Source organism: Salmo salar, chromosome ssa01 (genome assembly GCF_905237065.1).
Source record: "Salmo salar chromosome ssa01, Ssal_v3.1, whole genome shotgun sequence".
In the NCBI taxonomy this organism is placed as follows: Eukaryota; Metazoa; Chordata; class Actinopteri; order Salmoniformes; family Salmonidae; genus Salmo; species Salmo salar.
Genome location: NC_059442.1, coordinates 37,105,427 through 37,116,938, shown reverse-complemented (window position 1 = coordinate 37,116,938; position 11,512 = coordinate 37,105,427). Strand labels below are relative to the sequence as shown.

Sequence of the window (11,512 nt, the reverse complement as noted above, 5' to 3'; positions counted from 1 at the left end):
TACACCTCTAACACTGAGATGCAGTGCCTTACACCGCTGCACCACTGGGGAGCCCCATTCCTTGAACTGTAAATCACAAAATCAACAAGGTTTTCACTGTTGGTCTTTTATAGTATGGTGCATAACCCCACATCAGGCACAATATTGAAACAGCTTAAACCACACAATTGAAATATTTATGACAAAATGTGTGCTGAAAGACAGAACAAGAGTGCCTGTCTGTTTGTGCTATTATGCCAAACTGAATGTTGGACTTGACAATGAGCAATAGAGTTGGCAAGAGCACAAAACAGTTCTGGAAACAGGCGAAAAATAAATAGCAGGAAAAGACAAATGAGCATCCAGTAAATGTCCCTATAAATCCTTCAAATTTATTGTCTAGTTAATTGATGCGCAAATTGAATACACAATGGTAAATGACAGCAATACACACAACCTCATTAAAACCCCACCTCAGGCATTCACAATTTCTTCATAAATATATAAAAAGATTTCAAAACAGTATGCTAAATCATGGTACCAGTACAGTAAAAACGGTAGAATAGCATAGGCCAGTTGTTGTGAAAGGGACAGGGTTTGAAATGACAAATAAAAACACTTCAGAACTCAAAAAGGTTTAAATTAAAATGTAAAAATTGTTCCCCAAGATGAAAAATCAGAGAAGGGACTGTGGCTCTCTCTCAGTCTGTCCGTTAGTCACACGCAATATCTCGGACAGCACTGGTCCGATTTTGACGAAACTTGGGCGAATGATGAGTCTTGCCATAGATACCTGGCATTTACAAAATTACACTGATCGACCCAAGGCGGGAGCTATAGTAATTAACTGAAATTTGTTAGTAACAGCAATCTCATTTGGCCCGGGGGGAGACATGTTTACTCTAGCCTTGTTCCCTATTCATCAACTTAAGGAACTTCTCACTCAACTCTCCTTCCAACTGAAAAGCATTCTTAACATGATTGTGTTGACCCTATTGTGTGTCCTGAGGTTACTAGTAAACTGAAAATGGACATCCCTCAATGATGAACAGCTCCTATTTAAAGTTTTACATTATTTGTACACGTCTCTTTAACCTGTCATCCGAACAACTAATGCATTATTTATAAATATGCACCAGAACATGTTAACTTTAGTTTAAATTGAGTAATATTGAACACTGAACACCAAAAGTGCACTACCGTTTAAAATTCAACACCTAGTTTATTTCTTCAATGGAAGCGCCTGTTGGGATTCTAAGTTCTACACTTACTATATGTAATGTCAGTTTTTGATAAGTCTGTACAGTCTTTTCAGTACGGTGGGGGGTGGGGGACAACATTCATCATGCCATGGATATGGCAAATTCAAGATCCCAGAATCCTACTTGCACTTTGCTGGAGGCACATCCATTCCGTAAGAGCAACCTTTTATGACAAACATTGCGTGTATATCAGTAGGGGAGGGCTGAGGTTCAGCCGTAAGTAACGCAAAGAAGCAGAGGGAAGGGAGATTGTAGTGTTTACTTTGTACCCAACGGTGATTGGAGTTTGTAGAATACTGCAAGGCAATTTCTGCATTCTGATTTCCTATTTCACTCCCACACTGTGCACCCGTCTCACTAACTCCCTCTCCTGGATTTAAAGCCTTCATACACCAGTCTGTTCCTTGTAAATCCATGGGGGGGACAAGTGCCCGTTAGGGGATGAAGTTAGTTAGGGGGTAAAGGGTAAAGACAAGAGTTTTGGAAGGAAGAATATAAATCGTTTTGGTTGTGTAGTATTAACTTGCATTGGGTCTCAGTATGAAATGGCCCTGTGGAAATGCTATCATCTTGTTCTGCACTGTGTGTGTATCAGGGGGCAAATCACCCGACTCACCTTTTCTCCATCTCCAACACGGCAATGGTATTTCCTTGGGTTGTTTTTCTTTATATTTTCTAAATAATTGTAGTCCACAGGGTCAGTTCATACCTGAGACCTACTGCGATTAAATACTACACAACAAAAACCAGTCTTTACAAAGTAAAGAGGGTTGCAGAAGGATAAAACGACAAACGGATATTGTGGGCTGGGTAACAGGGATCATCTGTAATGTTGAGAGTGACCGAGGCAGGGTAAGAGACGCCAGATGCATAAACAAGTTACATTTGATACAGAAGATTTTTCTGGGATGGGATAAAGTGCAGTCAGATAATTCTGGTTACTTTGACTGTCAGTCCGGCTGAAGACTGGTGCTGTAAGTTAATTGGTGGGCAGCTGCAAAACATCCTTGAACCGGGGATGAGGTAACAGGAATGACCTTCTTGAACAGGCCCGCAAAGACAGGGAGTAACCTGTGCAGATTCATCATCGCCTCTTCAGAACAGACGTACAATCTCAGAGGGAGGAGTTCTGCCAACAGAATTATCCAAAATGGCTGGCCACTCAGGATGCTAGAGGTTGTTGTGCTTCCACTAGTGAGGATTCCTGTAGAGACAACATTGGGGAGTATTTGCACTTAATACATCTGCAAAAAAACTCAAATTAAAAGACTGGAATCCTTAATTGCTTATAGACTTAATGATATTGAACCACTGATTCATAAAGATTATAAATTGGTGGTTCGAGCCCTGAAAGCTGATTGGCTGACAGCCGTAGCATATCAGGCCGTATACCACAGGTATGACAAAACCTAAAACATTTTTACTGCTCTAATTACATTGGTAAGCAGTTTATAATAGCAATAAGGCACCTTGGGGGTTTGTTGTATATGGCCACTATACTGTACCACAGCTAAGGGCTGTACCAGGCACTCGGCGTTGTGTTGCTAAGAACAGCCCTTAGCCGTGGTATATTGGCAATATACCACACCCCCTCAGGCCTTATTGCTTAAATATAACTTCTAAATTCCTCATGAGCTAAGTTCAACTCACATACCCCATCAAGACCCCCAATAGAAGCTCGTTTTACTCTAACGTTTGTAAACAACGTAAATGTAAACAAACATTGTATAGCCTCAAAACACAGTTAAAACTTTCATTTTTATATCATGGATGGTCAGTCCTTGCATCCATAGCTAGTCTATGATTTTGAGAGTGGTTACATTTGTCAAGGCCCACCCCTCAGCTTTTTACCAAAACACAGGCAGGGTGACCGCCTTGCTATTGTTTCTATTAAGGATCTTTAAAGCAGGGTTTCTTAAAAACTATGGGTCCGAACCTGGGCATGTGAGAGGTGGGTCTCGAGTTATTAGAATACATCTGTAATTACACACTCTTTCTTCTTAATATGTGTCGTTGGAGGACGATTTGCAATACAAAGAGTGGACAGTCACATACCTCTTTTTGGTCCTCTGGCGGCACAGGGTTGGTGGCTCCATCCTCAGTGGGAGATGGTGATGTGTCCATTTTCTCCTCTCCTCCCTTGGCTGCTCCCTCCATCCCGTGCTCGGCCTCCCATTCCTGCAGCACCTCATCCAAGTTGAAGCGTCGGCGGTAGTTTACAAAGAAGTTCTTCACCTGCACCACAGACTTGTTGCCAATCACATCCGAGATAGCCTGGAAGTCCCGTCCATATTTTCTGATGGCTGGAAGAGGTTACAATGGAGTGAAAATACATTTTGAACAAATTGAGATTGTTATGTGCCAGGCCCCCCCCAGTGAAACAGAACTCAAGATATTTTTTTATCATCTGACTTGTCACATGGGCCCCACTTCAGTTGGTTCCATTTTCTACCCTTTCTCAAATCCCAACCCATCTGTTGCACTTGCAATCTATTACCTTGTACAGCAAGCAGTTGCTCCTCTGTTGTCCAGCGAGTGTTAAACTTCTGGTTCACCTGAGACATAAAATGGTCAAACATACAAGCAACATGACAGGTCAAAATGTATTACAAGACTAGTGATGTTACGTTTGACACCAGAGCATGCATTGAAACCGCAAAGCAGTTTACGTCAAAGCAGTGTGCCGATATCCATATCACTTTATCCGAAGCATGTCATCAACGACATCCGAAACATTGTTTTGTCGCAAACCGCCTGATTGGTTTGGCATTGGTTGAAGACAAAAGGAAGCGAAACCCCTTTCATTTCGAGGGTTGGTTGCCGAAAGTTGTGTGTAGGTGGATTTTGAGAGCCGCTAGCGTCTATTGAGCTGGGAAATGGGACCCAATTTCAAACATAATGAATAATGTAGATTTAAAATACATAGTATTTGAAAACATTACAACTGCTAGACATCTCAGCGCTGTCTCTGCGCTACGGCATGTGTGATGTAATTTATAATCATTTGGCAGCACTAAATTCTTTTGACCAGCAGATGCCACTAGGGTGATCAACGCTTTGCGCAGTAAACCTATTTTTCGACAATTGGCTGGAAAGCGTCCATGCTTCAGAAAGATTTGTTTTCCCCATCACTATACAAAACAATAGTAACATTTAAGCTGCAATATGTACATTTTTGGGCGATCTCATTGAAAGCAAGTCTAAGAAGTAGTAGATATGTTTCTATGTGCATGCACTATTTCTATGCTTCCCGTTCTTATTTTCCGTTATTGCGCCTTTTATTTGCGGTTTTGCACACTAGCTTCAAACAGCTAAAAATACAATATTTTTGGTTCTGAAAAATATATTTCACAGCAGTTTAGATGGTACAATGGTTCTCCACACTATACTTGCTTGTTTTGTCACAAACTGAAATTAGGATAACTGTTACGAGCCATTTCTACATAATGCACCTTTAATTCTATGGCGACAGTAAAATGAGATGCTCAGAACTTTAGGTCAGCAATAGCATTACCTCAGGTACTCTGAAGTTGTCTACTCCCACATCAAGCTTCTCTTTCAGGGCACTGTTATTCTGTTTGATGCTCTGGATCTAGAAGGGGATAAAACTCATTAAGGAAAAATGTCCAGGTTAACTCGTCACCCTAAAGACACTCTAGGTACACAGGCTTAGTTCTTCATTTCCACACAAATCTCCCATTGACATCAATACATGATTGACACAAAATTGACTCATCAATGGATAGGAAATGCTGTCACTGGAGATTCATGTATTAATGTTAAGACAGTCCACTAACCTGGCGTTTGATGCCAACCAGCTCCATGTCCATTTGCCGCAGCACACCGACTGCAGCGGGGGTGCTGGTGGACATTGCAGCTACGTCTCCCTGGCTCAGATGCATTCCTTTAGGAGGCTTCTTCTTAGCACGGTGCAGGTTTTTCCCTGGAGGACCCTGTGGTTCTTTTTTGACGTGGGTCAGTTTCTCTGCCACGCCAGTAGTCGGCTAGACGTGAAGGAATAGATTTAGGTTAAAATGTCGAACCACCAAAAAGTAGTGTCCATTTAATATGAATGTTGTAGGTTTCTATTGAAATGGTAATGAAAATATTTGGAATTGGAAAGCTACCTTCTGTACCACTGCTAGTGGTTTTGGCTCCTGTTTCTCAGGTGCTGCGCCCAGCTAACACACAAAAGGACCATGTTAGTTGGCTTCAATAAACGACATTTATTAAAACTGATAAGAGCCACTGAACAGACCCACCTCTTTCTTCTCCTCCTTATTTGGGTCGTACTCTACATCGCTTGGAGCATTTCCATTGGTCTCCTCAGCCTCATCCTCACTGAAACATAAAGCAAAAACTTACTACATATAAAAAAATATATGGTATTCTTGGCCTGACTTTCCAATAATACATTTTTTTTGTCTAATTTGGAATGGTTGAAACCAACCAGGACTAGTTTTTTCAAAATGGAGTGAAAGTTGAGAATGTGGTTCATGCATTTTAAACAAAAGCACACACTTCATACCTCTGCTCTCGTTCTCTCTTCTGCTTGCGTGCGTGGCGATCCATGACACTGGTTTTGCTCCGTGTCTTCTTCCATGAATAGTAGAATCTAACCAAGCTAGCAATGGACTTGTCTGGTAGCTAGCACAAGAACAAGAAGAACTTGTAAATAACAAACGAAAGCACAGTCTTGTGCATTGTTTGTGGTTTAGAGACGTCACACAATGAACACCCCAAATTAGAATTGTGTCTCAATTCATCGTGTGTTCCATGTTTGGCAATGGAGTAGTCTGCTGTTAATGGACAAAAATGATACAATTCGGAGGCGTTAGTCTCACCATCTGCTGTATACGGTGGAACGTTTTTCCATGGAAGCTGAAGCCCTGTTCAAACAGGACCTTGTCCTCCACTGTCCACTCATCTGGGAAAGGTGTGAAGTTGGGCAAATCTGCCAGGGACTTCTCAATGTTGTGTTTGTGCCAGAAGAGCATCCCCAGTGCCTGCTCCATGTTGTACCCATGCTTCTCTTTGGCAATGGCAATGTATTCATCCACTGTACAAAAATATATTTACACACACACACACACACACACAGCATTCAGACCTGTTCCATGTTTTGTTACAGCCTTATTATAAAATTGATTAAATAAAATATTTTTCATAAATCTACACACAATACCCCATGACAAAAGAAAAATTTGGTGAAGAAATTTGGCTAATATATTAAAAATAAATACATAAATACCTTATTTACATACAGTACCAGTCAAATGTTTGGACACACCTACTCATTCAAGGGTTTTTCTTTATTTCTACATTGTAGAATAATAGGGAAGACATCAACACCATGAAATAACACATATGGAATAATGTAGTAACAAAAATGCATTTCAATTAACAGGTGTGCCTTGTTAAAAGTTAATTTGTGGAATTTCTTTCCTTCTTAACGCGTTTGAGCCAATCAGTTGTGTTGTAACAAGGTAGAGGTGGTATACAGAAGATAACCCTATTTGGTAAAAGACCAAGTCCATATTATGACAAGAACAGCTCAAATAAGCAAAGAGAAACGACAGTCCATCATTACATCATTAACGACAGTCCATCATACGGAACATTAAGAACTTTGAAAGTTTCTTCCAAGTGCAGTCGCAAAAACCATCAAGCGCTATGATGAAACTGGCTCTCATGAGGACCGCTACAGGAAAGACCCAAAGTTACCTCTGCTGCAGAGGATAAGTTCATTAGAGTTACCAGCCTCAAATTGCAGCCCAAATAAATGCTTCACAGAGTTCAAGTAACAGACACATCTCAACATCAACTGTTCAGAGGAGACTGCGTGAATCAGGCCTTCATGGTCGAATTGCTCCAAAGAAACCACTACCAAAGGACACCAACAAGAAGAAGCCACTTGCTTGGGCCAAGAAACACAAGCAATGAACATTAGACCGGTGGAAATCTGTCCTTTGGTCGGATGAGTCCAAATTTTAGATTTTTGGTTCCAACCGCCGTGTCTTTGTGAGACGCAGAGTATGTGAACGGATGATCTCTGCATGTGTGGTTCCCACAGTGAAGCATGGAGGTGGTGGCGTAATGGTGCTTTGCTGATGACACCGTACGATTTATTTAGAATTCAAGGTACACTTAACCAGCATGGCTACTACAGCATTCTGCAGCAATACGCCATCCCATCTGGTTTGCACTTAGTGGGACTATCATGTTTTTCAACAGGACAATGACCCAAGACACTTCCAGGCTGTGTAAGGGCTATTTGACCAAGAAGGAGAGTGATGGAGTGCTGCATCAGATGACCTGGCCTCGACAATCAGCCCATCTCAACGCAATTGACATGGTTTGGGATTAAATGGACTGCAGGGTGAAAGAAAAGCAGCCGACAGCTCAACATATGTGGGAACTCCTTCAAGACGGTTGAAAAAGTATTCCTCATGAAGCTGGTCGAGAGAATGCCATGAGTGTGCAAAGCTGTCATCAATCTATTTCAAAATAATGCTTTAACGTAACAATGTGGAAAAAGTCAAGGGGTCTGAATACTTTCCAAATGCATTGTATCTAAATATACAGTACCAGTCTCAAGTTTGGACAAGGGTTTCTTTATTTTTACATTGTAGAATAATAGTGAAGACCTCAAATATGAAACACATGAAATCAAGTAGTAACCAAAAGTGTTAAATCAAAATATATTTTATATTTGAGATTATTCAAAGTAGCCACCCTTTGCCTTGATGACAGCTTTGCACACGCTTGGCATTCTCTCAACCAGCTTCACCTGGAATGCTGTTCCAACAATCTTGAAGGAGTTCCCAAATATGCTGAGCACTTGTTGGCTGCTTTTCCTTCAATCTGCGGTCCAACTCATCTCAATTGGGTTGAGGTCGGGTGATTGTGGAGGACAGGTCATCTGATTCAGCACTCCATGACTCTCCTCCTTGGTCAAATAACCCTTACACAGCCTGGAGGTGTGTTGGGTCATTGTCCTGTTGAAAAACATATAATAGTCCCACTAAGCGCAAATCAGATGGGATGGCATATTGCTGCATAATGCCGTGGTAGCCATGCTGGTTAAGTGTGCCTTGAATTGTAAATAAATCACTGACAGTGTCACCAGCAAAGCACCACCACACCTCCTCCACACTTCACGGTGGGAACCACACATGCAGAGATCATCCGTTCACCTTCTCTGCACAAAGACACTGCGGTTGGAACCAAAAATCTCACATTTGGACTCATCCAACCAAAGGACAGATTTCCACCGGTCTAATGCCATTGCTTATGTTTCTTGGCCCAAGCAAGTCTCTTCTTATGTCCTTTAGTAGGGGTTTCTTTGCATGAATCAGGTCGAATTCATGGTCAAATTGCTGCAGTCTCCTCTGAACAGTTGATGTTGAGATGTGTCTGTTACTTGAACTCTAAAGCATTTATTTGGGCTGCAATTTCTGAGGCTGGTAACTAATGAACTTACCCTCTGCAGAGGTATATCTGGGTCTTCCTTTCCTGTGGCGGTCCTCATGAAATTTTCCTGATTGACTGACCTTCATGTCTTAAAGTAATGATTGACTGTTGTTTCCCTTTCTTTATTTGAGCTTTCTTGCCATAATATGGGACTTGTTATTTTCTGTATACCACCCCTACCTTGTCACAACACAACTGATTGGTTCAAACGCATTAGGAAGGAAAGAAATTCCACAAATTGTTCCACAAATTAATTCCAGTAATTTTAACAAGGCACACCTGTTAATTGAAATGCATTCCAGGTGACTAACTCATGAAGATGGTTGAGATAATGCCAAGAGTGTGCCAATCTGTCATCAAAGCAAAGAGTGGCTACTTTGAAGAGTCTCAAATGTAAAATATATTTGGATTTGTTTAACACTTTTTTGGTTACTACATGATCCCATATGAGCTATTTCATAGTTTTGATGTCTTCACTATTATTCTACAATGTAGAAAATAGTAGAAAATAAAGAAAAACCCTTGAATGAGTAGGTGTGTCCAAACTTTTGACTGGTTCTGTGTGTGTGCATCTAAATATATAGATCCGAAAGACGGGCATAACACTCACTTGCACAACACTCAGCTACCCATTTCTGTTATTATTGCATAGTTATTACATGAACTAAATAATTTGCTTCAGATAAACGTAAGATTTGTAAATGTAAACTTGGCAAGTAGTTTACATTTGGAACATAATGAGGAAAATGGCTTGAATGGCTCTCACATTTAGCTTCAGCCAGGTTCGGGCTGGGGAGCCACACCAGCATGCCCAGGTTGTCTCTCTCCTCGGCCGCCTTGGCAATCTCTGTCACGGGGATAAAGGATCGAATGAGGACCAGTGACTTAATTACTCATGGCCTTTATCCTAAATGCTTTTATGTTGAAAGTGAAACTCTGGTGAAAGTGAAACCAACTTCCAACAATACAAGTTTAGCGAGAATGAAATTCCATGTTCCATTGGAAAATACAACATGTATTATTGAAACCAATAATGGAGACCATGGAGACTTGCATGGAGACCAAATTGAAAAGAAAAAAAATATGGACCATTAGAAGTCAGGACTTAATCATATAGGCTAGTGAAAGCAGCTACAATTAATACAGTTCATGTTACAAATAATACATTTCAGAATGATTCATTACTTAAAGGGAAGCAATCAAAACCATTCTCACTCCAGATAGTTAAATTAAGCGTTTATAACCATGGTCGTTCGACCAACAATTAGGGCCTAGCTATAACAGATGTAAATTACAAACTTTTTAATTGGCTCATCTCAGATGTTATATGCTAAATATGCTGAAATATATTGGATACATTGACAATAGTTCTGCAGTTAAATCGGTTCAAACATGAAACAATGTAGCCGTGGACAGGAGTCTGAATGTCAAAATAATAAAGATGTAGTTAGCGGTAGCCCGCTTAGTCAAGGCTCGTGGAATAGACGACCAGGAATTGTTCGAGGCTATCATGTCTGGTAACCTGTTCCATCTTCTTGACTGTCTGAACAGTAAAATGACTCACCTGGATCATAGTCTGGCACGAGGGCTTGATACTGAGTCCCAACTCTCATACCACCACTACCTGAACATATAACAAACACAGGATTTACATTTTTTAATCACTGTACAAGTGTATGAACTAGTTTAGAGTGACCGAGGCTACCACCGTCGTGTTGACCTACCATGCTCATCATCACTGGAGGAGCCCGAACTTCCTTCCTCCCATGAATTGTTGCTATTTCCATTCGTAGCTAAACTTTTGTTAGGATTATTAACTGTATTCCTACCCCTTCTTTTCCCTGACATTTCCGAACCACTCTTTTCCATCATTGCGGGGATTTTTTAACGGAGAAAGAGCAACAAAACTACTCGGATTTTGGCTAGCTAGCTACTATAACGTTACTGGCTGTCTGTAGTCAGCAGCACCTTGCTAGATGCCTGGCGCTAGTTTGCTAGCTAGCGAACAAAGTAACGTTAGCAGGTTGGCTAGAAAAGCTACTGTGGCTAGCTAGACGAAGCGATGACCAACTGATTAAACTGTTCAACTAGCCAGCAATCTCAATTAAGACGGCTATGTTATAAAAGTTGTTAAGATAGCTGGCTCCAAAAATATAACGGGTGGCCAAATAACTGTGTTGTATGGGTCTTTCAATATTAACCAGCCACCCCAGTTAGCTAGCAAAAATACCCCAAGTTCGCGAGGATGCTTGACTGCTAGCTCGCTGCTACTTGGATAAAAGTTGCGGTAGCAACTAGCTAGCTAGCTTGATTTATGAAATCAATTAGCATAGCTAGAGCTACGTGGCTTTAACACACGCATTTGTCGATGATATTCTACAGAGTTTGACTACTTAGCTGGCTACTTTTGTCCATTACAATCGTTACTAGCTAGGTGTCGAGAATCTTGCCAGGTGGGTCGGTTGCTAGTTGACACTCCACGGGGTCTTGATAAAGTGCCTGGCTGCATCAGATGGAACTGAATGTTTCAAGGTTTGCCCTGAAGAGGCCTCCCTCAAGCTAATAATGATGAGTGGACCAACTCTCTTCTTGCCTGGAAACTAGAGGCTACAATTAATTAATTAATTAGGTAGATGGGAACTTATGCAATTAAACTAAATAAGTTGTTCTACAGCCAATTCATGGAATTAATTTACATTCAAAAAGGCAAATTAAAATAATCTAATTCAACAATGGACACATTCCTCAAATCATATGGACTGCATTTAATTTCTTTTTTCTTTATATGTCAGGGACCA

The 11,512-nt window shown here is 40.9% G+C and overlaps 1 protein-coding gene across 1 annotated transcript; it reads right to left on the bottom strand.

The window, feature by feature from the left end:
* Positions 1 to 345: 345 nt before the first annotated feature.
* Positions 346 to 11,286, bottom strand: rcor1 (REST corepressor 1). The gene is made up of 12 exons (XM_014192793.2): positions 10,439 to 11,286; positions 10,279 to 10,338; positions 9,481 to 9,561; positions 6,086 to 6,300; positions 5,770 to 5,888; positions 5,504 to 5,582; positions 5,369 to 5,422; positions 5,039 to 5,245; positions 4,756 to 4,833; positions 3,739 to 3,796; positions 3,297 to 3,544; positions 346 to 2,445 (listed from the first exon to the last, which is right to left on the bottom strand). The coding sequence occupies exons 1-12, from the start codon at positions 10,584 to 10,586 to the stop codon at positions 2,404 to 2,406; spliced, it is 1,389 nt and encodes a 462-aa protein (XP_014048268.1). The 5' UTR covers positions 10,587 to 11,286; the 3' UTR covers positions 346 to 2,403.
* Between the last annotated feature and the right edge of the window lie 226 nt (positions 11,287 to 11,512).

Bases quoted from the DNA above. Each gene is read 5' to 3' on its own strand.
- rcor1 (XM_014192793.2), bottom strand. From the start codon at position 10,586: ATGATGGAAAAGAGTGGTTCGGAAATGTCAGGGAAAAGAAGGGGTAGG. The intron at 5,423-5,503 runs GTGGGTCTGTTC...TTTGTGTGTTAG, and splicing joins ATAAGGAGGAGAAGAAAGAG to CTGGGCGCAGCACCTGAGAA. The intron at 2,446-3,296 runs GTATGTGACTGT...TTGTCTCTACAG, and splicing joins CGCCAGAGGACCAAAAAGAG to GAATCCTCACTAGTGGAAGC.